Source organism: Elephantulus edwardii, unplaced genomic scaffold (genome assembly GCF_000299155.1).
Source record: "Elephantulus edwardii isolate Elephantulus edwardi_28Jun2011 unplaced genomic scaffold, EleEdw1.0 scaffold00236, whole genome shotgun sequence".
Lineage (NCBI taxonomy): Eukaryota > Metazoa > Chordata > Mammalia > Macroscelidea > Macroscelididae > Elephantulus > Elephantulus edwardii.
Window position 1 is genome coordinate 954,999 of NW_006399986.1, and position 27,182 is coordinate 982,180.

General features: G+C 44.4%; 1 protein-coding gene across 2 annotated transcripts in view; it reads left to right on the forward strand.

The window, feature by feature from the left end:
* Positions 1-27,182, forward strand: part of SAE1 (SUMO1 activating enzyme subunit 1) — an 81,549-nt gene that overhangs the window by 37,342 nt on the left and 17,025 nt on the right. For both annotated transcript variants that reach the window (XM_006898628.1, XM_006898629.1), the window contains exon 6: positions 3,450-3,555. In XM_006898628.1, the coding sequence (XP_006898690.1) occupies positions 3,450-3,555 (106 nt within the window). The remainder of the gene's footprint in view (positions 1-3,449; positions 3,556-27,182) is intronic.

Sequence of the window (27,182 nt, forward strand, 5' to 3'; positions counted from 1 at the left end):
ACAGTTTCTACAGCCATATATAGTGTTAGTGAAGCATACATTTTCACAGTGTACAAGTACTAACAAGTATGTTAATAAACCACTATCCTAAATCTTTTTTTTTCTATAATTATATTTTATTAATTTTCATAAACATTTATAGAGATTTTGGGCTTCCACTCATTCATTGTTGCACTATTCTCTCTACCCTCCTCCCAGTTTGTTCTTGTCCAAATGCCACAGTGCTTGTCAAAGCCAGTTCTGATTAATCTTCTTTGTCCTTTGCCATTCCCTATCACTCTTCCCTGAGAGAGACTTCACCCTGAGTCATAAGGAAAAGGGGATGGTGTATTCTCTTAGCTACTTCCTGCTGAAAAGGGACGCTGTGGGTTTCAGGGTGAAGATCTTCTCTCACTACTCTAAAGGGCCCCTTTGGCAGTAGGAAACACATAGACTATTATGGAGATTGATTTTGGAATTCAGATGCACTCTTATTGATTGTGCTTGGCCATACATGTTCATATCCTTGAAGATGTATCATGGGGGTGTTGCAACCTAGAAGACACAAATTTGACTAACAAGTTATAAGTACATGAGTCCAAAAATTATGGAAAAGTAAAAGAAAAGATTCTTTCATTGTTTTACAAACCCTCCCCCAGGTCCCCTCCACCATGTAGCCCTCGCTCTAGTCTCCTGTGATGACAGAAATACCCAGTTATATCTTCTCTTTTAAACGGTTCTCTCCCTCCTCTGTTTCAGTGCAGTATACATTATTGAACCCATCTTACTCAGTCTCTCCCCAACCCCAAGGACAGTCCCATTCTACAACAGTGGCATCATGTAATATTTGTCCTTTTGTGACTGGGATATTTCACTCAGCATAATGTTCTCCAGAGTCAACCATTTTGAATAATATTGCATGAGTTCCTTGTTTTTTAATGCAGCATAGTATTCCATTGTGCGATTATACCACAGCTTCTCTAGCCATTCGTTTGTTGATGGGTATTTGTCCTTTTGTGACTGAGATAATTCACTCAGCATGATGTCCTTGAGGGTCTCCCATCTCGTGTAATATTTTATGAGGTCCTTGTTTCTGAGCGCTATGTAGTATCCCATTGTGTGAATATACCACAGCTTCTCTAGCCATTCGTTTGCTGATGTGCACTTGGCTTGCTTCCATTTTTTGCTATTGTAAACAAAGCAACAATAAGCATGGGTGTGTATATATCTGTTTGGATGGCAGTTCTGGTTTCTTTAGGGTATATTTCTAGTAGAATTGCTAGGTCAAATGGTATTTCTCTTTCCAACTTTTTGAGAAAGCACTGCCTTGCCTTCCACAGTGGTTGCACCATTTTACACTCCCACCAACAGTGATTAAGGGTTCCAGTTTCTCCACAACCTCGCCAGCATTTGTTCTTTGCTGCTCTGTTGAACTTTGCTATTGTTACTGGAGTGAGATGGTATCTCATAATTGTTTTGGCAACAGTCTACTTTTTCTTCTTCATGTCCTGCTTCACAGCCTCCTTGGCTCTCTTGGCTTGGATCTTGAACAGCTGGGTGTGGGCATGAGTCGTGGAGACTAGCAGAGGCCTTGACGTCCTTCTCTTCCTGTGTGATGACCCAGGATTTCTCCTTCTTGTAGACATTCCGGAAGGGCATCACAGGTCCTGTTGGTTAAATGGTCAGTTTGAGTTCCTCAGCAGAAATTCCTCCCGTTTGGGTGGCAGAAGGCTTCTGTAAGAAGAGGATGAGCTTGGAGTGATACTCCTGCAGCTGCTGCACGTTGGCCTGTAAGGACTCGGTGGACTTGTTCCTCCTCTGTGGGTCCATGGGGACTGTGATGTTCCAAGCCACCTTCTTAGGGATGCCAGCCACCCTGAGGTCTTCAGGGTGAAGCCCCTGCCGGCTCACACTTGGGTGTGATACTGCACCGGGTGGTAACACTTGCTGTGCCGGAAGTGGAGCGCGGGGCAATGTAAGCCATTGACTTTTTAGTTAGAAGGCAGGCTACTTCAACCACTGTGCTGCTAGAAGTCCTTTTTAAGATGGCAAGCCAGTTCTTTTATAGTGTGTGTTAAATGTCTCCTCGTTGAGGGTGTCCAGTGTTTTCTTGTGATTAGATTCCAGGTGGTGCTTTTTGTGTTATTTTGTGTGGTCCTTGGGTGTCATCACTGAAGTGGTCTTTACCAATGGTGATGATACAGAATTCTTCAAATTGTGCAATCATTTTCGCCTTCCTCACTACCCCTCATCTTTGTCTGTAACCAGCCCGTCAAGTGTTGCTGTTATCAGTTTGATCACTTGTAGATAGTTCTGGTTCACCTAAACTAGTTACTTCTTGGACATCTGAGAGTTGGACAGTGACTAAGAGTGACAGAAGAAGAAGTGAAGCATTTGAGTTGTGGTGTTGGAGGAAAGTACTGAACTACCCTATGCACGGCAAAAAGAACAAATGTCTTGGAGAAAGTGCAACCAGGGAGCTCCTTAGAGGAAAGGATGGTGAGACTTTGTCTCATCTACTTTGTGCGTGTTGTCAGGAGGTCCCAGACTTTGGAAGAGAACATTTGCTTGGAAAGGTAGAGGCTCAACATAAAAGAGGAAGAACTTCAGCAAGGTGGAATGACACTGTAGCAACAAGTCCAAGTTTGTTGGAGATGGTGAGGATGGCACAGGATAGAGGGGCTCAGCTGTGTTGTTCCTAGGGTCACACTGAGTCACTGTCGACTCAGTGGCACCTAAGAAGGGTTAAGCTAACTATAACTACAGGAGTTCATTCATAGTTCTACAAAGTTTGCAGTGTATGAGCGTTTGAAGTTATGTTCTGTACAGCATTCAGTCAGCGTTCTGCTCTTCTTTGGTGAGGTCAGGAATGGTAGCCTGATGCCATCCAGATCTGACTTCATGGAAGAAGAAGCTTCAGCCCTGAGTCTCAGCTGAACTTGTTCCTTCTTTCCTAGGCCTTTGGAGAAGGTAGTTTTCACAGCCCAGGGCTGCTGTCATAGCTCCCTAGCTCATTGTTTTTCTGCCTTTATTGTTTTATTGTCATCTGCCATCATTATCCCTCTATAGATAAGCATATTTTGTTGGCTTTTCACAAAGAATGTTTGTTATTGAGGCCCTTAGTCACTATCCATTTTTGTTCACTTGATTATTTATGTAGAAGAAAGGCAGAGTTGAAGAACTAGAATGGAGGTGTTGTCTTGATGAGCTTTGCTGTCTTCCTTCAGTCCACGGTGCATGCCTTGTTTGTTGTTGTTGTTATGTGCCGTCGAGTCGCTTGCTCATAGCGACCCTGTATACAACAGCCCTAAACTCCATGCCTTAGTCTTCTCTGGATTACCAGCATCAGGCGTTGAAGTGGAACCCTGACTCTTGTAATGAACAGCAAACCTCTAATACTGAAATCTCTCCAAGATGTGATTGGGGCCCACATAGCTCATTTCTAAGCATCTTTACCCTTTTTTCCACAGAAGCTGGTCTTCTGCCCCTTGAAGGAAGCTCTGGAAGTGGACTGGCGCAGTGAGAAAGCCAAAGCCTCCCTGAAGCGCACAGCTTCGGATTACTTTCTCCTTCAAGGTGAGGGCCCAGCGTGGCTTCCCAGCTGGACTGGGGGCTGAGCCGAGATTACAGGTTTTTCTTGATGTCTTCCTTGAACTGAGTGCCCACAAAACTGCCTATGGTCTTCGTTGTCAGGAAGAGAACTCGAGAAGGGTAGTGAGTGGGGATGAGGCCCTCCACTGAGCTGTTTTGTCAGTGATAGTTGGTTTTTTATTATTTAAAAAATTCAGCCATCCTTTAACGTGGAGCTCGGTAAGTTTCACAAACTAGACAGCGTCTCTTCCCCCTTGTACTCCTCATAGTTCTCCTTTGGCCTCCTGAGGTTGGCATACTTTGTCCTTTCCTTGAGTATTAATGAACTATTTTTTCAGTCTTTCCTTGATGGTAATTGTTGTTGTTGTTATGTGCCGTCGAGTCGCTTGCGATTCATAGCGACCCTATGTACAACAGCCCTAAACTCTGCTCTGTCCTGTGCCAATCGCACTGTCTCTGACACACCCATCCCGATTACCCCAGTCACTGAATCAGTCTACCTCCTGGAGGGCCTTCCTCTTCTGTGCTGTCCCTCCAACCTCCCAAGCATGATGTCCTCCAAGGACCGGTCTCTCCTCACAACATGTCCAAAGTATGTCAGACGGAGCCTCAGAATCCTTGCCTCCAAGGAGCCACCCGGTTTAACCCTTTCCAGGACAAATCTGTTTGTTTTCCTAGCAGTCCATGGTCTTCTCAGTACTCTTCTCCAGCACCACAGCTCAAAGGCATCAATTCTCCTTCTATCCTCCTTGGTCATTGTCCAGCTCTCTGATGCATAACAAGTGATTGCAAAGACCATGGCCATGATGGTAATTAGACTGGTAATTTTATGTGTTCACTGGCTTTTTGGTGTTCTTTTTTTGCTTTGTGTTTTTCATTGTTATTTTAGATATTAAAAATAATACTTGCAACAATGAATAAATAAAAATGAAACATCTCTGTAAACATTCATTAAAATCACAATTAAAATTTTATTTTAAAAAAATAGTAAGTTGACAGAGGTGCGTGGTTCAAATCTACCAGACGCTCTGCTGGAGAAGGAGGGACACTCTCCTCCTGTACCAGTCAGATCCGATTTGACATTACACACGCAAAAATAATCAAATAAAATAAAAAAAAAATAATCAGTTGAAACCGAACTCCCGGCTGTTGAATAGATTCCCACTCATGGCGCCCCTCATGACAGGATGGCAGGGTTGTAAATCTACACAGGAAGAGATTGCCCGCTTTCTCCCACAGAGGAGCTTAGGAATTTGAACATTTCATCACATTAATACAGTTTCACTGCCATCAGTTCTGCTCATAGGGACCGTCCCTTCATCATGTTTCCAGGGCTATAAATTATACCAGGAGAAGGCTGCTCCTTCTCCCAGGGAGCTGCTGGTGCCTTTGAGTCAGCAGTGCAACCCCCAGACTGTCCTAAACATTTCTTTGGGACTGACCCTCCATTGGGTTTCCAGTTTTGTAAATCATACGAGAGGGGAGGCGCCTTATTCATTGTTACCCCCAGAAAGGGGCAGCCTTTGGATTAGTAACACAACTCTTTACAGAACTGTATACACGAGAGCTCAAACATAATGTGGTGTTGTTATTGTTATGTGCCATGGAGTCGCTTGCAACTCATAGCGACCCAGTGTATAACAGCTATGAACCCTGCTCTGTCCGATGCCAACCTTCTCGTTTCTGACACCTACCCTCATTACCCCAATCACAAATCAGTCCATCTAATTGAGGGAGGGTCTTCCTCTCTTTCTCTGTCCCTCCACCCTTCCAAGTAAGATGTTCCTCTCCAAGGACTGGTCTTTCCTTGCAACGGACCTAAAGTATGTTAGACAAAGCTTCAGAATCCTTTCCTCCAAGGAGCAGCCTAATTTTATCCTCTCTAGGACAAAATTCCTGTATGTTCTCCTAGCAGTCATAAGTATATTAAATACTCTTCTCCAGCACCACAGCTCCGAGGCATCAGTTCTTCTCTCATCCCTGTCATTGTCCAGCTTTCTAATGCATAGCAAGTAATTGCGAAGACTGTGGCCTTGATCAGGTGCACCTTAGTCTCCAGGCTAACATCGTTGCTCTTCAGTACACTGGAGAGGTCCCTGACAGCAGACTTTCCCAATACAATTTGTCTTTTGATTTCCTGGCTGCTGGTACCAAGAATGTTGATTGTGAAGCCAAGCACATTGAAGCTGTTAACAGTCATAGTAAGCATTAGCTCAGTGTTTAGCATGAACCATTGGGTGAATACTATTTCTGTTATACCAAAAAGGAAATGAAGGCACAGAGGGATTAAGATTATTTATATTCTCAAAGTTACAGGGCATTTCTTTAAACCTTGAACTGATACTGTCCCTTGAGGTCACCTCGTAGTAACCTAAGTAATTGGTTTAAAATAACACTGAATACCACACATAAGTAATACTCTTGTTTAAAAAATAACTCGTGTGAGACCAGCCACAGAACCCATTGCTGTCAAATTGATTCCATCTCACCAGAGACTCCTAAGACGGGAGAACTGGCCAAGGGGGCACCCGAGGCTGTAAATCTTTAAACCAACAAGCAGCTGGTGGGTGGTTAGAAACCACCTCTGGTTAATTACTCACCCCTTAACTCACTGTGTCTCTAGAGTTCCTTAAGTGAGACCAAATGGTCAACAGTTATTTTTAAAGTCAATATGAGAATGTCAAGGAAACTAGGTTGGTGGAACCAGAACTGAAATAAGGAGACTCGTCGTTGTGACAAACATAGGCAGTGTTCCTAAACAACGCGGATAGAAATTTCTGTGAGCATCAGAACTACTATGTAGACCTTCACCAGAAACACTAAAATATTACACAGCAAGTAAATGTACAAACACCATCAGTTGATTATTGATTGTGAAAAAATAATTCTAATACAAAGAAGGGGGAGAAATTCACTTTGACATTTTTGCTGTTGTGTGAATGTGCTGCCCCAGGTTGTCGGTGCTAAAACCCACCGCTCGGTTTTTACCATGTGTTGGAGGTCCTACCTCCTCCAGGCCTGTGTGACCTCCCCAGGGCCTGAGTATTTTTGAATAGTGGAGAGTCTGGGGTAGACGGTAGAGCTTTTATTTCTCAAATTTTTCAGCACATTTCTTCGTTGTATTTGGACATTATCCAGCCTCCATTTCTCTGAATCTGAATTGAGAGCTATGTTATTATGTTTACTCATTGACCTGTGCTAACTTCCCGCCTCCTGTCTACAAGTCGAGACAGATGATATATATATATTGACTCAAAGGGAACAGCATAAAACTTCATTAATAAGTAGTGAAAAGACTGGTGTAGGTCAGATTTTATCTAGCTATTATCTGTTAGTTTTTCCTGTACTGATTTATATGGAGCCCAGGTGGTGGTGTCAGTGGTTTGAACCCTCTGCCTGTTTTGTGGTGGGAAAACTAGCATTCTCTCCTCCTGTAAAGATTTATTTAACAAGGGAGCTCTGGTGGCCTAGTGGCAAGAAATTGCGCTGCAATCCCGAAGGCGTGCGGTTCAAATCCACCAGATGCTCTATTGGAGAAGAAGAGGCAATCTCCTCCTGTACCAGTCAGATCCGATTCGATGGCACACAACAAGTTTTTTGTTTTGTTTTGTTTTTTGTTGTTTGTTTGTTTGTTTGTTTGTTTAAAAAAGACCAGTCTTCTAATCCGAGTGGAGGGAGGTTCTAGTGACTCGGTGGTGAGGAGTTTTGCTGCTAGGACAAAGGCACATGATTTGAATCCACCAGGTGCTTTGCAGGAGAAGGATGGGTGGTCTCCTCCCAAGCAATGAACTGTCTCTGGAAACCCACCCGAGGGTCAGCTATGGGTCGGTTCTGACTTGACGGTACACAACAACAGTGGGCAGAGGAGCAGCGCTGGTGGCTTAATGGTAAACCCTAGTAGTTTCGTGCCTTGCGTGCCAGATTGCTAACCAAAAATCAGTGGTTCGAATCCACCATCTGCTCTCCTCAGGAAAAGTATAAGGCAGCCTGGTCTGTTCCTAAGATTTACAGCCTTGAAATCTCAATAAAGGATTACTAAGAATTGGAAATGACTCACAAGTAGTAGATTTGTTTATTTGCCTGTTACAGATAAACTTCTGTTTGCAAAATACGCAGTAAGTGCAAGTGTTATGCATAAAGTTACATGCCATTTGGCAGGTGTGCCCTGCAGCTCTGTAGTTGGGGTTTGGGGATTGACTCAGTTTACCCTTCATTCCTTGCTAGAGTAGATATTTATTAATACCATAGTTTAATATGATTTAAACTACGATAGAGAGCTCTGGTGACCTAGTAGCAAGAAGCTGTGTTGCAATCCTGAAGGGGTGCAGTTTGAATCCACTAGCTGTTCTGCAGGAGAAGGATGGCCAGTCTCTTCCTGTGCAATTAACTGTCTCTCAAAATCCACCGGGGGGTCAGCTTTGGGTCGGTTCCGACTCGGTGGTACACGACCTTTGACACTTTATTGAAGAACACATCTTCTGTGTTTGGTTCTTTTTTTTTTTACTCATTCCTGTGATCCTGCTTTTCGGTATCAAAGAGCTTTGAATTGGGAGGTAAACCTCTTCTCACCGGGAGGCAGGATGGCAGTTTTGAGTTCCCCTTGTCTGTGTCCCTCCCCTACAGCAGGCATGGCTAACGGAGCCCTCCTTGATGGGCGTAGCTAAACGATCACAGTCATGCCTTGTCTCCCTTAGCCTTCGCAGCTTTACATGGTGCTGCCAGCAGCCACTCTCTGCTGGGAATATCAGCTTCCTAGGGTGGCTGTAACAGAAGTACCACAAACTGGGTGGATTAAAACAAGAGATTTGCCCTCAGTTGCCAGAAATCAAAATGAAGGTGTCAGCAGGGCCACGCCCCCTCTGCAAACTAGAAGGGGGAAATCGGTCTCTTCAGTTTCTGGGAGTTCCCAGCAATCTCTGGCATTCCTTCATTTCCCAGCCACGTGCCTGATCGCTGCTTCATCCTCTTTCTTCCTGTGTGTCGTCTTAGGGGCAGTAATGTGATTTAGAGCCCATTCTGACCCAGCATGATTTCACCATTTCCATACCCACTCCTCTACACAGGTACCTTGGGATTTGATCATGTGTAACTATGACACGAAAAAAAGACTCAGAAAAGAAGTTAGTCCCATGACTACGTAAAAATCAGTCATAATCCTAGTTCTTACAGTACACATGGTGCTTTCCCTGAATGTTTCGGGATGTCTGGTACCCACCCTCAGCTGGACCATGGACTTGACAGGCACTAATAACTTCCTGGTATATTGTCATGTTCACTTCTTATCTGAGCTGTTATGTTTTCCAGACAGACTGCATTTGGAATCAGAAGTGAAATGTTCCAAAGGCACTGTGCCTGAGGACCTGGTCAGCTTTCTGGGGAGTTTCCCTGTTGATAAATACTCGGTCACCTATGGGAACTGTAGGCTCAGGAGGGAGAAAGATTGGCTCTCCTGGTCTCTGCCTGGATCACTGCTCGACACTACCCACTGCCTGACTCTGTGTGTGTATTATGTCACTGTTGCCATTTCCTGCCCGGCTGTGGACATAACTACGATGCTCCCATAATTTGAAGGTTAGCTGGATTTATCCACAAGTACAGCACCTTCTCCATGTTACGGATTCTCCATGTGCCTTCTGCCAAGCTTGCTCACCATCAGCTGTCTGTAACAGGAGCAAGTGAGTCAGTTTGCCACGCTGGGATGATTTTCTCTAACACAATAGGGCCGAGGTCGCTGGTCTCTGAAGCACTCTGTCACTTGGACTAGCAGGTGACTCTGACGAAATGCAGGGTCCTCTGGTGTCTGGCACTTGCTGTGTATTTTATTTTTGCACATTTTAACACCTTGTTTGAAACATGATTTATATGAGGAAGTTTACTAATTTTTAGGCATACTTTCTTTAAATATTTTAAAAAATCAGTTCTTTCATAAAGCCGTACAGAATACCCTCTGGTTAGACAGAAGGCTTGAGTCAGAGGCATGTTTTTGGCTGCCCAGGCCGTGTGTGATCTCCACATGGTGACCTGGCTCCTCTGAGTAGAAAGCTGCTGCTTTGGAGGCCAGCAGACCTGAACTCGGACCACAGTGCTCCTTTGAGGAGGTGACCTTTTGTGTGTGAACCTTATTTTTTACCTCCTCCTACCACCTCCTTCCCTCAGCTCTCAGATAAATGAGAGAATGGTTGTAAGAGAAGGGTCATGGCCAGATGTATAAGGTTTTTTAAATTATTTATTTATTTTATTTTATTATTTTTGTGTGAGTGTACCGTCAAATCAGATCTGACTGGTACAGGAGGAGATTGTCCCTCCTTCTCTGGCAGAGCATCTGGTGGCTTCGAACCGTGTGCCTCTGGGGTTGTAGTTGCAGCTCCTTACCACTAGGCCACCAGAGCTCCCCTCAGATGTATAAATTTTATAACACCATAATTTTCCTCTTTGACTCTCTTCAGAACACCTTACAGTTGTGTGTCAAAAGTTAGGAGCAAGGAAGCTCTGGTGGCCTAGTGGCAAGAAGCTGCACTGCAATCCCAGAGGTGTGAGTTTCAAATCCATCAAATGCTCTGCTGGAGAAGGAGGGGCAATATTGCCTCCTGTACTTGTCAGATCCAACTTGATGGTACACACACAAAAATAATAAAATTTTAAAAAGAAGTTAAGGATCAAAAGGAGATTGATTGATTGATCTTAAAACTTATTTTTAATTTATCCAAGTCAACAAAACCCCAAACCCATTGCCCTCAAGTTGATATCAACTACTCATGACCCTGTAGATTAGGATAGAGCTGCGCTGTAGTTTCCAAGAGTGCATGCTTTATGGGGGCAGTCTGCCTCATCTTCTTCCCAAGGAGCTGCTGGAAGATTCAAACCACCTACCTTTCAGTTAATAGGGAAATGCTTAAACATTATTCCACCATTGTTTCTAAGTCAGGGTAGGCGAAATTTATATAAATCTTAAAATGGCCTGGATTTTTTATATTTTTTGTTATCATATTCAAACTTTGGTGGTGTTTGTTTGGGCTTTAGGACATAGAATGGCCTTGGGAATTATCCAAGTCGAGCAGCAAACTTTTCAGTCAGTGGCTTATGTGTTTGAGGTAGTGACTAATATAAGAATGATTATTGTAGGGGGAGCTCTGGTGGCCTAGTGGCAAGGAGCTGCAACTACAATCCCGGAGGCGAACGGTTCAAATCCACCAGATGCTCTGTCGGGTAAGGAGGGACAATCTCCTCCTGTACCAGTCAGATCTGATTTGACAGTACACGCACACAAAAATAATAAAATAAAATAAAAAATTAAAAAAAAAAAAAGAATGGTTATTGTGTGGTGAACTCTGCCTGCCCCATGCCCTCCTAGTGTCCTAGGCATTTGACATGCCCCCTCATGTTTTCATGCCAACCCACTGAGTATTGTAACACTGGGAAAGTTTAGTTGCTGTCTTATTTTCCTGTAAAGAGGTGGGGGTTGAGCACCGTTGTGAGTTGCTTGCTTGGGTTCACAGAAGCGAGTTTATATGTAGATGTGCTGGTCTGTCCCCCGGGGTTTCAGGTGCTGTAAATTTTTACTGAGTTAATGCACCACATTGTTCTCCGGCTGAGCATCTGAGGGGTTCAGACTGCCAGCTTGTCATTAGCAGCACAGTGCCTGACTCTACTGCGCCCTCAGAGGTCCTTACTAAACAGTGTGTAAGTATCACAAGTAGATTGTCCTCGTCAAAAACTCTGCATTCTTCCCTCTCTTAGATTTTAGGGAAGCTCTTGTTGATAATTTCTTAAAAATTTATTAACAGTTTGTGTGTGCATAATACACTGTTACATACACACTGTTTGTGATTTCTTTTTTTTTTAAAGACTCCTTTTTGGTGGTGGTTATTATTGTTGTGTACCATCGAGTTGAATCCGACTGGCACATGAGGAGATTGCCTCTCCTTCTCCAGAGGACCATCTGCTGCATTCGAACCGCACGCCTTTGGGATTGCAGTGCAGCTTTTTGCCACTAGGCCACCAGAGTTCCCTGTAATTTCTTCTTGTTGATTTAATGACCTTCAGTGATAAGGAAGGATTTTGGTACATTCATCCTGATGGTGATATAATGTTTTGGTGTTTTGGTGTGGTTTTTTTTTTACTGCACTATAATAGATGACCAGTGCTATCTAGAAAGTCATTAGTTGTTCTCAAACTTTATAAATTTGTTACCAAAGATTTCTGTGTGACTCATGCACCTGGTGATACCTTAGGAATTCCTTGTGAACTCTTTGAGGACAAAGGTACATCTTACCCAACCCCTGATGTTTTTAGTTGGTTGTCTCATAGGTATGTATGAGAGAGCTGGACAGACAGTAAACAAAGAAGATCGAAGAATTGGCTCGTTTAAATTTTGATGTTGGCAAGTGTATTGAATATACGTGGACTGCCAAAAGAATAAGCAAGTCTGTCTTAGAGGAAGTATAACTGGGATGTTTCTTAGAAACCAGGATGGTAAGACTTTATCGCGTGCATTTTGAACATGTTATCCAGCAGAACCAGTCTTTGGAGAAGGAAAAAAGAGGCGTACCCTCAATGCGATGGGTTGCACAGTGGCTGTAACAGGCCACTCAACTACAACAGGGATTACGCAACTGGCAGTGGATTGGGCAGGTTTTGTTCTGTTGCAGTCGCTAGGAGTTGGCTCCAGTTTGGAAGGAGTTCATCTGCCAAGTGGTGATTCTTCAGGGGCTTCATTTTCCCCCTCTGTGTACCCACCACACTTCTGATTATAGCATTTGCCTGACCCTAGACAGCCATTCACGTAGAAATGGTTCTAACTGCCCCATTCACAATTGGAGCCTCCAGGGAGGCAGCTGCCCCGCCGCCAGTGAGTGTGTGTTTGTGTTTGCCTTGTTTGGGTGTTTTTCCAGTTCACTTCATAAGAGTGGCCAGACTGAGCGCTTCCTGCTGCATTTTTCCACTATCTTGAGAGTTGGCCTCACCATCTGTGAGCAAAAGGGCTCATCTTTTTCTTATTCTCCCATGGCATGTTGCAAAACATGAAGCGTGAGCTGGTTTCCTGTGGCAGAAAGTTGACTTTGATTTGTTCCTTTTGAGGTTACTGTGAGTTTATCATAACAGGAGTGCTAAAAATACCGAGTCTCATATGGAAACAGCATTCGTTTGCCAGCATGAGCAATAACAGACAGGTTTTCACCCAGAGCAGGAAGAAATGGACCTCATCTCAGGACAAGAATTGCTTATCAGAAGATCCTTGGCGATCTTAACTTTCTCAGTCACTGTTCTGATAAGTTGTGGAAAAGTACTTGGACCAACCTAGGCCAGAGAATTAAAACTGAGAATAATCTTAACTCAGGCTTCTTTTTTTTTTTATGTGTGTACCGTCAAATTGGATCTGACTGGTACAGGAGGCGATTGTTCCTCCTTCTTCAGCAGAGCATCTGGTGGATTTGAACCGCGCACCTCCACACCTCTGGGATTGCAGTGCAGTTTCCTACCACTAGGCCACCAGAGCTCGCCCTTTTTTTTTTTTTTTGAGCACCTGCTGTGTGCCAGATCCTATGCCTGCATCAGATGACTAAGAAGTTTCCCTCCCCTTGGAAAAGTTAGACACAAAGAACTGTGCTCCATGAAGTGCTATAATAGGGCTATAAGAAAATGTTGTGATGTGTTCTCTCCATTTTAAAATACACTTCCATTATTTCATAGTCATCAGAAGCGTGTTTATATGAGAACTTAGTAACCTTTGAGATTGGTGAAGTCGTTTGAGTTGGATTTCAGAGCAGACAGAACTTTGCCCTGTGAAAAGGAAGTCAGCATGGTTGTGGCCAGAGGAGAAGCAGCCATGCCCCGGGGGAGTCGAGCGTGGAGGAGCTGCCCTGAGACAGAGGTCCAGGGCTAATGTTTGTAAACTACAGATCCCTGCTTCTAGTTCTGATTTAATGAAGCGGAACTGAGGCTGGAGGGCTTGTATTTTTTTAAAAGATCTTCTGGATTTCTAAAGGATAAGCCAATTTTGGGGAAGCCACTGAAAAGGAACTTCTATCCAGAATCAAAGTCTTGATTTACTCCTATGTGGGGTTTGGGTTTTTACTTGTAATTTTATATTGCTGAGAATATACACAGAAGAACCAACTTACCCAAATGCAGCCATTTTCTACATGTGTAAAATTAAGTGACACTGCGTTCTTCTAGTCATGCAGCTGTTCTTTTACTGAGTTGTTCTTCTCTAATAGCGTAAACTTACTGCTCATTCAAGATTCCTGTCTGATTTTTCTGGTAGCTGTTGTTAGTTTGAGTCCATATAGCTAGTTTGTTGTTTGTTTTTTTTTTAAATTTTTGTGTTTATGGTCAAATTGGGTCTGACTGGTACAGGAGGAGATTGCCCCTCCTTCTCCAGAAGAGCATCTGGTGGATTTGAACCATGTACCTCTGGGATTGCAGTGCAACTTTCTTGCCACTAGGCTTAGTTCTTAAAAGAACATAATAAGAGGGACATTTTTTACTAATATCATTCAGTTTTACTATTTTAGTTTAGCTAAACTGTTGTGTGGTTCCTTCCTCTCCTCCCCGTTGTGTGATTCTAAGACGACTTCAGGGAATATGTTTGATTTAAGGTCTAGGGATGGTCTTAGGGTAAAGGTTTAGGGGTTCATCTGGCCCTTACATCTCCAAAAAGTGTAGACTCTATGAGAACTTGAGGTTTCCTTCTGCTTTCCCCCCTTTTGATCAATACTCTTCCATGGAATCTTTGATCAAAATGTTCATTCAGTAAGTTTCTATATTTTTATTTTAAATGAGTAACAACTTCTCTGAAGCCAGGATAAAAGGAAATAACTCATGTAGCTCTTGGGCACAGTGCTTTGACTGTATACCTGCAAAACTGCAGGGAACAAAAAATGATAAATTGAATTCTAGTTTTACAAAACTAAAAAGTTCAAGTTGGAATTAATTTATGGTTGATGGGGAGGGGTGTTTCAGAGGCCATAAATGGCACTGAAGACATTGGCCCATCTTTCCCCCAGCGAAGGAACTGATGGATTTGAACTGCCAGAGAGGCAGTCACAGATGCTTTTGGCGTCACAGGGTAACTCTCCAGAGACCGCACCTGACAGCTAGCTAGTTCGTTTTAGTTAGTAGACTTATTTTTTGCATTGTTACAAATTAGTAATTCTGAAACCATTTGTTTATTCTAGGATTAGGCAAATAGATACATTGTGGATAATGAGAACAGTGTTTTCTTGTCAGAAAATAGAATTCCTGTGAATATGGAAAGGAATCTGGATAACGCGGGTGGTTGAGCACTCGGCTACTAATTGAAGGGACAAGGCTTTGAACCTACTAGCTCTTCCCGGGCAGACATGACCAAGTGAGCTGTTCCTGTAAAACGTGTACAACTTAGAACACAATTCTGAAGTGAATAAGGATCAACTCAACAGTGTACAACAGTGGGAATGCTTTATGGGCGATAGCTGCGGCTTCCAGGAACTCTGTGATATTGGATTGGAATTTATATTATTTAGGATAACCTCATAGGGCTTTTTTGACTGTACAAAGGCATTTGACTGTAGATTATAACAAATTAACATGGAAAGAATGAGAATCCCAGAACACTTAACTGTGCTCATGTGAAACCTGTAGATACCTAGACCAAGAAGCTGTTGTCCAAACAGTGATAGAACACTGCATGGTTTGAAATCAGTAAAGGTGTACAACAGGGTTGTATCCTTTCTCCATATTACTCAATCTGTATGCTGAACAAATTATGACAGAAGCTAGGTTCTATGAAGAAAAATGTGGCATCAGGATGGGAGGAAAACTCATCAACAGCCTATGTCGTGCTGATGACACAGCCTTGCTTGCTGAAAGTGAGGAGGACTTGGGGAGCTCTGATGGCCTAGAGGCAAGGAACTGCAACTACAATCCCAGAGGCGCACGGTTCGAACCCACCAGATGCTCTGCCGGGGAAGGAGGGACAATCTCCTCCTGTACCAGTCAGATCTGATTTGACGGTACACACACACACACAAAATAATAATAAAATTAAAAAAATAAATAAAAAAGAAAGAAAGTGAGGAGGACTTGAAGCACTTGCTATAGAAGAGCAAAAACCACAGCTTTCAATGTGGATTGCATCTCGGTGTCAAAACAAAAATTCTTTGCACTGGACCTATGGGCAACATCATAATGTTGTTGTTGTTGTGATGTGCCGTCGAGTCGCTTGCGACTCATAGCGACCCTATGTACAACAGCCCTAAACTCCACTCTGTCCTGTGCCAGTCGCACTGTCTCTGACACTCCCACCCCCATTACCCCAGTCACTGAATCAATCCACCTCATAGAGGGTCTTCCCCTCCTGTGCTGTCCCTCCACCCTCCCAAGCATGATGTCCCTCTCCAAGGACTGGTCTCTCCTCACAATATGTCCAAAGTATGTTAGACGGAGCCTCAGAATCCTTGCCTCCAAGGAGCCACCCGGTTTAACCCTTTCCAGGACAAATCTGTTTGTTTTCCTAGCAGTCCATGGTCTTCTCAATACTCTTCTCCAGCACCAAAGGCATCAATTCTCCTTCTATCCTCCCTGGTCATTGTCCAACTCTCTGATGCATAACAAGTGATTGCGAAGACCGTAGCCTGTATCAGACGCACCTTAGTCTCCAGAGAGACATCATTGCTCTTCAGTACTTTGGAGAGGTCCCTAACAGCAGACTTTCCCATGGCAAGGCGCCTTTTAATTTCCTGGCTGCTGATACCAAGACTGTTGACTGTGGAGCCAAGCAAACTAAAGCTGTGTACAATCTCAATCTCTTCACCATCCATCCTGATGCTGCCAATTGGTAGAGGGAGAAAATAATGAAATTGTCAGTGACTTCCATCTAACTTGGATCCACAGTCACCCTCGGTATCAGCAGTCAGGAGATAAAGAGACATTTATTACAAAGGGAAAGTCTACAGTCAGCGACCTCTAAATTATTCAGTAGCAGTGATATCACTTTGAAGACTGAGGTGTGCCTGATTCAGTCCATGGTCTTCTCCGTCCCTTGTTATGCATTTGAGAGCTGGACAGTGACCAAGGATGAAGAGGAATCGGTGCCTTTGAGCTGTGGTGTTGGAGAAGAGTGCTGAATTTGAATTTTTCATGGACTGTACAAAGAACAAACAAATATGTCTTGGAGGAAGTGCTGCTTGGAGGCAAAGATGACAAAGCTTTGTCTCACATACTTTGGGCATGACGCTAGGAGAGGTTCTCTGGAGAGAGACATTGTTCTTGGAAAGATGTGGAGAGTCTAGGAGAGGAATATCCTCAACCAGATGGATTGACACAGTGACTTCAGCAACGGGCTCAAGCTGTCAGAGATGATGATGAGACAGAGTTGAGATCTGTGATTCAAGGGTCACTGCGAGTCATACTCCCCTCAGTGGCACCCAACAACAGCATGGGGGATTTTTGTTTTGAATGTTGAACCTTGTGTTTATGTGTTGGGGTGTTTTTATTATTATTGTTATTATTATTATTACTAGTAGTAGTATTTTCTGTGTGTGTACCATCAAATCAGATCTGACAAGTGCAGGAGGAGATTGTCCCTCCTTCTCCAGCAAAGCATCTGGTGGATTCAAACCTCACATCTCTGGGGTTGCAGTGCAGCTTCTTGCCACTAGGCCACCAGAGCTCCCTTGTTTGGGGGAGTTCTTTTAATGTGAAAATTTGGAAATGGTACTGAATTTTCATTCAGTCATTCATGTGTGTTTTGCTTTCTAACTAATTACAATTCGTTAATTATAATGTCTGCTCACCTCTTATTGTATATTGCCTTTCCCTTCATTCAGCATACCTGTTTATTAATTTTTGCTTTCCTTTACCCCTCTTCCCATCCCTGGTATCCATCCAAGAAGGATTCTGTGTGTAAACCTTTCCTTAGTGTTATACAAAAATAGTTTATACCATAATTGTCCTTTGTAACTGTCTTCAGCATAATTTCTTCTAGATTCATTCTTGTTGCACGGTGTTTCATAAATATCATTCTTTAGTTACATACTATGTTGTGTACTGTCACTGTATATATGTATGTACATATCATAGTTTCTTTAGCAATTTGTCCGTTGATAAGTTGTTTCCATCCCTTTGTTGTTATTGTCTTCAAGTCGAGCACGACTCATAGCGACCTTATGAACAAAAGGCCTCTACAACTATGGACATTTATAAAAATTCATAGACATTTATCAAAGTCCATCGCTTTACTGTCGTAAATAATGCTTCATTGAACATGCATGTGTATATACCAATTCTGTCACAGCTCTTATCTCTTTGAGATTTCTGCTTTAGTGCTAGGATTACTGGATCACATAGCATTTCTTCTCTTCCTAAGTTTCAATGGAAGCTCCACACTGCTTTCCATACCATCATAGCATTCATGTTACATTCTTACAGTTTTGGGGGGGTTTTATGTGTTTTCATATGTTTGTTGTGTTTTTTAATATAGTTGTATATGTTCAAATTTATGCGTACATATGTCTCTGTTTTGTGGCTTTGTTGAGAAGCCTTAAAAGATATCCCAGTAACAGTGAACATGCTTAAGGCCCACATCTTACTCCCCTCAGGAATCAGGGCTTCTTGGAAACGGCTGTTTTGGGGGGGGCTAGCATGGGAAAATGACAGGTGAGCTTGCCGCATTGTGCTGTACCAGAAAATAAGGAATGATGAGGCTCGTTGAAAAAAAATCACAGGAGCCCACTTGAGCTCTCACTGGTCAAATCTGAGACCGTTTACAAGTTGAAGTAAATAATGGTGGTGGTGTCGTTTGTTATGTGCCGTCGAATCGTTTACAACTCATAGTGACCCTATGTCCAACAGCCCTCAACCCTGCTCTATCCTGTGCCAATCGCACTGCCTCCAACACACCCATCCCGATTACCCCAGTCACCGAATCAATCCACCTCATAGAGGGTCTTCCTCTCCTGCGCTGTCCCTCCGCTCTACCCAGCATGATGTCCCTCTCCTTACAACATGTCCAGAGTACGTCAGACGAAGGTAGTAAGAGATAATAACCTACACTCAACTCGAGAGTCCATAATGATAAGCAAGTGAATGAATAAATGAACAACGGAGGGGAAAGTGACTCTTTTATTGTAATAACCAGTAATAGATGAGATGATGGAGGGTTTTTTTCTTTTCCTCATTTGGGTTTTTGTTTGCTTATTTTAAAGAAGGGCTGTGTGACCATCACTGTTATTAAGCATATTGAAACAAGAATCATCAGTGGATACTAAAACCATTGAGGGGACGTTGGCTGGGAACCAGAATAGTTACGGAGTTTCACAGTCTTTTTCCGTAAGATTTTTTTTTTAAAATTAGAGTGTGTGTGTGTGTGTGTGTGTACCGTCAAATTGGATCTGGCTGGCACAGGAGGAGATGGCCCCTCCTTCTCCGGCAGAGCATCTGGTGGATTCGAACCGCATATCTCTCCATAAGATATTTTTTTAATATATTACAAAGAAAACCATTGAAGACCCAACTTGGGTGCATTTCTAGAAGATCACCTCTGCAGGTAGGTGCTCTGGAGACAGACTCCTCTTTGGAGCAGTGCTCTGGAGCTGACTGTACAGAGTGTATTTCAAAAAAGTAGGGGAGCTCTGGTGGCCTAGTGGCAAGAGGCTGCACTGCAATATGAGGTGCACGGTTCAAATCCACCAGATGCTCTGCTGGAGAAGGAGGGACAATCTCCTCCTCTACCTGTCAGGTCTGATTTGATGGTTCACACACACTAAAATAAAATTTTTTTTAAAAAAAGTAATAGTCTGTGCTACCTGCCTATGGTCTTCAGTCTTCTTCTACAGCGCTAGGAAGGCAGACTCTAGCTGAGAGGACATGAGGTGACAGACCTAGGGTGATTTTTTATATCACTTAGCCATCTGATGGCCTTGGGGGAGCCCCTTCACCCTGCTGAACCTCACTTTAGTTGGGGCAATGCAGGGAGGATTGAGAGTGAAGAGCCTTTACGCTCCTGGATGGTTCTGCTTTCATGCCGATAGGCACTCAGAGGCAAGGGTTAGAGTTGAGCGTGTTGGCCAAGTCCATTCAGAGCTTGACTGGCCGGGCCTTTGACCTGGATACTGAGGTTCTGTAGGTGACTCTTGAGGGAATGGACCTGAGAGGTTCCTTCTGGACTCCTGTTCTCTTCCTTTCATCCACCTTCATGGTCACATGGTGTGGAATCCTACCTTAGGAGTACCTCCCATTCCACCCTTCGTCACGGCCTTCTCAGATCCATTTTCCCGTTTTCTTCTGGTCCGTGATCCTGGCGGTAACCAGACTCTGTGTCTAGAAACTGCAGCCCACCATGACTTGTGCTCCTCCATGATTCTTTTGCCTTGAAGATAGAATTGAGACCAGAGTCTTCTGGCTTTTTTCCCTTTCTGGTACCTTCTGCATGCCTAAAACACTACAAATCAGAAATAGTGGAAACTACAGAACAATCTCACTGATTTCACATGCAAGCAAGATTTTACTGAAGATTATCCAAAAACGACTGGAACAGCACATCAACAGAGAACTACCAAAAGTCCAGGCTGGGTTTAGAAGGGGTCGTGGTACTAGAGATATTGTAGCTGATGTTAGATGGATCTTGGCTTAAAGCAGGGAATACCAGAGGAATGTCTGTCTGTGTTTCATTGACTATGCAAAGGCATTTGACTGTGTAGATCGTAACAAACTGTGGCTGACTCTGAGAAGAATGGGAATCCCAGAACACTTGATCGTTCTAATGCGAAACTTATACTTGGACCAGGAGGCAGTCGTCAGAACAGAGCAAGGGAACACTGCATGGTTCAGAATTGGGAAGGGCGTACACCAGGGATGCATCCTATCTCCATACCTTTTCAACCTATATGCAGAACAGATTATCCGGGAGGCTGGGCTCTATGAGGAGAAATGTGGGGTCAAGAATGGTGGACGATTTATCAACAATCTGCGTTATGCGGATGACACAACCCTGCTTGCTGAAACTGAAGAGGACCCAAAGCGCCTGCTGCAGAGTGTCAAGGACTGCAGCCTCCAATGTGGATTGAGGCTCAATGTCAAGAAGACAAAGATTCTCACCACTGGACCAATTGGCAGCATCAGGATGGATGGTGAAGAGGTTGAGATTGTTCACAGCTTTAGTTTGCTTGGCTCCATAGTCAACAATCTTGGCACCAGCAGCCGGGAAATTAAAAGGCGCATTGCCATGGGAAAGTCTGCTGTTACGAACCTCTCCAAAGTGCTGAAGAGCAATGGTGTCTCTTTGGAGACTAAGGTGCGTCTGATACAGGCCATGGTCTTCGCAATCACCTGTTATGCATCAGAGAGTTGGACAATGACCAAGGAGGATAGGAGAGTTTATGCCTTTGAGCTCTGGTGCTGGAGAAGAGTACTGAGAATACCATGGACTGCTAGGAAAACAAACAGATTTGTCCTGGAGAGGGTTAAACCAGGTGGCTCCTTGGAGGCAAGGATTCTGAGGCTCCGTCTAACATACTTTAGACATGTTGTGAAGAGAGACCAGTCCTTGGAGAGGGACATCATGCTTAGGAGGGTGGAGGGACAGCGCAGGAGAGGAAGGCCCTCTATGAGGTGGATTGATTCAGTGATTGGGATAATTGGGATGGGAGTGTCGGAGACAGTGCGATTAGCACAGGACAGAGCCGAGTTTAGGGCTGTTGTACATAGGGTCGCTATGAGTCGCAAGCGACTCCACGGCATATAACAACAACAACAACACTTTCAGATCAGTCCAGACTCTTAGCAACCTTATAGAACTGCTACATCTTTGTCTCGAGGAGTAGTCAGTAGGTTTAGTCCCTTCAGGCCAGCAGACAAGTGCTTAGCTATTGAGCCCCCAGGGTTCCTTTTAAAGTGAACACACGTATCTTACTGAACTGCTTGCTGTCCCCCAGACATCCGTTGCTCCATGCTGTTGTCTCATTTCTGCACATGTTTTCTACACATGTTCCTTCTGCCTGAAATATCTTGTTTCAGCTTTCCCTCTTATCTTCCCAGCTCAGTTCCAATGGTTCCTCCAGCAGCCTAACTCCTCATATCTGGGTTATATTTCCTTCCTCTGTAATCCCATGACACCCCTTTGGACAACAGAGTCCATTTCAGGACACAGCCCCTGCCCCATCTCTCTGGATCCCCAGTGCAGCTTGATACAGAGAAAGGGATTATAAAAGTGGGTTGACAGATTCCTCTGAATGCCTCTTCTAGGTTCGGAGAATCTGACCAATTCTTAACCTGTGGCCCTTAGGCATTTATTTTAGAGTGGATTTATTTTGAGCTCCTATGAAACCTGTGGCTTTTCCCCAAGGCAGGCGAGATAGCAAATGTAGCTCGAAGCCCAGGCGAGGCTGGACTACCCAGCAGTGCCTCAAGTATCAAAGGATCACAGGGAGTGCTTGTCCAGGTAGCAGGTACTTCAGCAGCTCAGGTCTCTCAGGGGCTGCTGAAGTCAGAGCCTCCGAGGGGGAATGAATGAGTGGGCTTTGCTCAGGTAGCTGGTGGTTCTCGGTTTATAGTCTAGCCAGACAAGTTCAGAGGTCGTGTCTTCTTTCTCCTGCCAGTAGAACATTCACAGCCACTCAAGCTCAAACCCCTGAAGCCTCTAATTTGGATTACAGAGAATTTCTTAGATGCCAGATTCCCCTTGGCTTCCTGGCTTCAAGCAGGTCCCCTCCCCTCTCACGACCTCAGCTTTCACATCAAGAGGAGGCGATGACTGTAACTGTCCACTTAACACTGGCCTCAAGAGTGTAGGGATGCAATGGTTGAAGTGCTTGACTGCTTACCTACCTAAAGGTCATCAGTTCAAACCCAGCAGCAAGCTCTGAAGATGTGGCCTTCTGCTTCCATAAAGATTCCAGCCGTGGAAACCCTGCGGGACAGTTCTTTTCGGTCCTTCACAGTCACTGCGAGTCAGCAGCAGTTGGGTTTGGTTATGGTTCTAGTTTCTTCTTTTTCAAGAGACATTTCTTAGTACAGCATTCCAGTATCTCGGCGCCTAGGTAGCCTTCCAGACCTTGGGGGACATATTCCTCATCTGCATGGGTTCTTTTGCCTGTTCCCATGTTGATGAGCACTTGGGTGGTTTTCACAATTTTTACTCTTAATAGACTTTAAAGAACTCCCTTAACGTTGTCCTTGTTCATAAATGTCCCCTACACACACCTCCTGCCTCCCTGTTCATGACGCTTAAATGGCTTTGTCTCCAGGTCCAGCTGAATTTAAGGACCAGTTCTGAAAAGGAGTTGATTTTTAGAAATTGTAACTGGCTGCCTTGGTCAGGGTGTGGCCAGGGTGTTTGGATGTCCAGCAATGACAGGCTTCACTGAAGAGGAGACAAGAGACAGCCGTAGAGAAATGGACTCTGATAAGAGGGCAGCAGCAGACTGCTTGTTGATTTGCCACTGTCATAACCGCAAATGTTTAAAAATACTGTAGGGAGAAATAAGTGGGGGTAGAAAACCCCAACCCATTGGGTTTCCCCGCTCACCCTACTTTAGTGCCACCCCCTTATCAGTGGTGCAGAACACAGTGACCAGTCATTGAGAAAGGAGCACGACACAGCTGAGCAGGAGGGACCAGAGCTTTAAAACTGAGCTGGTGGAGCCTCTGCTCCATGTCTCCTCCCCTCTGTAGTCCGGAAACGAGGCCCAGCACTCGGGGTTGAGCTGAGTGATGATGCCGTAATAGCTGTTACGTCAGCACGTTACAAGGCGCCGTGGTCCCATTAAATCTTCACAGCCCCTTCCCTGGAGCAGATCTCCCATATCCCATTTCATACAGGGAAGTTGAATCTTGGAGCAGCCAAATCCCTCATCCAGAGTCCACAAGCCCAGTGGGACTGGAGACAGAACTAGGACCAGGTGGTCGTCTCCAGAGCCTTGGGTATGAGCTGTTCGCATGCTGAAAGAGTGGCTCCCCACAATTCTGGTTGTCAGCTAACTCGCCTCACTCTGTTTGTTATTTTTCCCAATATCCCAAGAGTCCTGTGACATTTTCACCCTTTGCAGATAGGAAACTGAGGCACATTGATAGCCAGTTGCAATAATGGTTAGCATTGTTAGCAACCTGCCGTGTCAGTTTCTTTCTCTGCAGTCCTATGTTGTCCCCCCCACCCCGGGGTTACCCCGAGCGTGAGATGCTCATGGGCCCCAAGGCCCAGCTGTGTTTCTTGTTGAAAGCCTGGCATCTTTTCTCTGCCTGTCAGACAGCAGTCACGGGAATGTCCTGTGCCATCTTCCCTTGCAAAGCGGTTGGCAGAGAGCAGCAGATGCCCAGAGTGAAGGTCATGTGCTGCTCAAGTGCTGGCCGGAGAAAGACACACACCCCCTGCTGCTTGTGACCGGCAGGTGGGTCAGGCTGTGGAGGGCTCTCTGTCAGAGTGTCATGCAGAGCGGACAGGGCCAGGGCCGGGGACTTCATTGTCCTCCTCCAACATTTGCTTTTGCATTTTCATTTTGTTTCCTTTTGGGTTTGTTTTTGGTTGGGTTTTTTTTTTTTTTTGTAAATATATATATGAAAAAAACCCACAAAAACAACAACACTCTCCTTCTTTGTGTAAATTGCATCTTTTTCATGCCGGTCAGAAGGTTCCACCGGGAGACACAAACTCAGGAATCACTTGACATTTTTTAGGAGAAGAATGAATGTTTGGCCTAGAATGGCTGGCTTATGTTCTTTTAAACTGGCAGGCCCTACAGCAAGGGCCTGGAAATCCATCTGAAGTGGGGTTTTGTTTAAATTAGCATTTCTTCTTCTTTCTGTTCTTGGGGGACGGATGCAACATAAAAGTTAAGCCTAGCAGCTCTAGAGCCTAAGTGTGGGGTTATTTAACCTGGAGCCCAGCCCCTCCCTCACCTCTGTAAAGTGGACCTGCTTGCAGCTATATCAGTATTTTCTTTTAGTGTGGTTTTAAAATTTTTTTAACGTGTATCGTCAAATCAGATCTGACACGTACAGGAGGAGATTGCCTCCTCCTTCTCCAGAAGAGCATCTGGTGGATTTGAACTGCATACCTCTGGGATTGCAGTGCAGCGTCTTGCATACCTCTGGGATTGCAGTGCAGCGTCTTGCCACTAGGCCACCAGAGCTCCCTAAAATAATGAATTTTTAACTCATTGTTGCACATTTTCTTCTCTCCTCCCTTTCTCCATTTTATGTAGTAGTTGTATAGGTTAGAACTAACTTCTTACTCTAAAATTCTGTCCTTTTTTTTTTGTTTATTTAACTAAAATGTAGCCCCCAACAAAAATGAGTAAATATGAATAAAAGCTCCGCTTAACTATAATTTTAATAACTACATGGGTTTTGTTCTATCAGTATAGATTATATTTTCTGGAGCCATTTCCTGATAAGAAATGAGATTGTGTCCAGATTTTCTGTGGTATAAATCACACTGCTGTGAATGTTTGCACAATCATGTGCCACACAGCATCCGTGTGGGCATCCTCTGACCACAACAATATGTCCCTGGTCTCATAAGGTTATAAATAGGGTTCAGAAATTTCAGTCAGAGAAAGAACCATAACAGCTTCCCACATTCAACACATAGATCATATTGTGCCTGCCTGGCATATAATAGTACCAATAAATATGCAGCTTGTAATACATGTTTCTTGAAAGTCATAAACAGCCATATTACCAGCTTACATATATACTGTAGTATATTTTCTGTCTAAAACATGAACCATATAACAGTGTGTGCTTCTCATAGGCAGCAGCATAAAATCTCATGTAGCCCACCCCTCTGGAGTGTGATAGCATTCTCTCTCTTTAATTTTCGTTTGAAAATAATTGCTGTGAGGTGCACTGAGGCTCACCACTGCAGCACACCCAGTCCTGGTTATTGAAGCAAACGACAGAAAAGTAAAAAGATTTGCAAGTGAAACAAAGATTATTAAACAACACAGAAATAGAAAATCTGTGAGTGCTTTTGCTCATGATTTAGGCATGCCGCTCTCAGAAACCCCAGTGGTCCTCAGAAACCACTTGGAGAAAATTCTCCAGGCTGAAAACGACAAGGCTTCTGAAAATCCAAGAGCAGTCTGTGTGGGGCATGGGGGAATTGCTAGTGACATGGTGGATTGAGGGCCAAACACAGAGCCCAATCCCTTAGCTGGCAAAGATCATTGCTAAGGCATGAACCTTGTTCATGATGATTAGAGAAAATACTGGACCCCAGTCTTCAAACAATGTTTGCACAGCTTCGAACGCACAGTGTTCTCTTTCACAAGACTTGTGAACATTAGGTGATTCGTAACTGTGCATACTGTTATTTCCTTGTGAGATCTTGTTTACAGAAGATGTATGGCCCTGCTTTACAGCTCCGCGGTGCCACGTTGCCTTTGTGACTGAGGTGACACTCTGTTCAGCTGTGTATGTGTGTGCCTGTCCCTGCCCCACCCCTTTCTTGGCTTGTGTTGAGTAATCTCCAGCTTTAATTTGATAGGCAAAAAATGGCATCTAGTTTCAGGGTCACTTCTGAGAAATAGTACTCTCCTTTTCCCATCAACACCTTTCACCCAGCTGCCCAGATGCTGTTCAGAGAGAGTGTGATGGAACAGCAAAGCGCCGTCTTCCTTTTCCTTTTTTGAGCCGATCGGTGGTGTGGTCACAGACCTGGTTTCCTAGGAGAGGTGACATTTCAGAGTAAGCTGCTCAGGCGCCGAAGTTTTCTGGAGAAAGAGGTCCAAGTACCCAGTGGTTATGGCGACATCCAGGAATTGATGAGTGTTGTTGGTAGAGATCCGGATGCTTCAGCGGAAGTCAAGCACTCAGACACCTCTAGGACCCCAGCCCCCTTCAGCCTAGGGAGATGGTGCTCAGGAAATACTGTGGAATGCCGGTGTGCGCACATACAAACAGATTCAGATTTTAGGTTTTGCGTTAAAAAAGAAAACAGTCAGGTGAATGAGGAGATAGTGTAGAGCAGAGCAGATGAAGCAGGGCTGGAAATGGCTGGTGATGTCCCACATTTGCACCCAAGGCCCGTTTTGCACCCTTGCCCCTGGGTTCCATCTGGAGCTGCTGGCCTGTCAGCTGCCTCCCCCCTGGCTGAACACTCCGCATCTGCCTGCATTTATAAATCCTTAGGAGGAAAGCCTCATCTTGGAAGCCATGTTCAGTTAGTTCACAGAGGGGACAGTGGATTGGATTTGTGGGGAACCCTATAGGGTTTACCCTGAGTCCTCTTCCTTCCAGTATCACCCTTTGTTCACCAAACATTGAGCTGCCTTCTGTATTAGTGTGACTTCAGTGACTTACCATGGGGCCGGTGGAGAAGCCCTGGTGAGGGTAGTGGTTAAATACTCTGTTGTTGACCAAAGAGTGGGTGGTTTGAAGATGTGACAGTCTGCTTTCTGAAAAGATGACAGCCTGGGACACCCTGTGGGGCAGTTCCAGCCTGCAGGGTCACTGTAGGGCACTGGTTAGTTCGTTTCTTTTATGGGGCACAGGGTGTTAGGTTGGTAGTGGTGGTCGAACAGAGCTGTCCTCCTTGGAGTGGGTCATGAGCATGGGTGGAGGAGATGAGATAGTCTTGTACAAATGGATTACACAGATACAGAATTAACAAGCTGGAGAGTGAGAGCCAAGAAAGG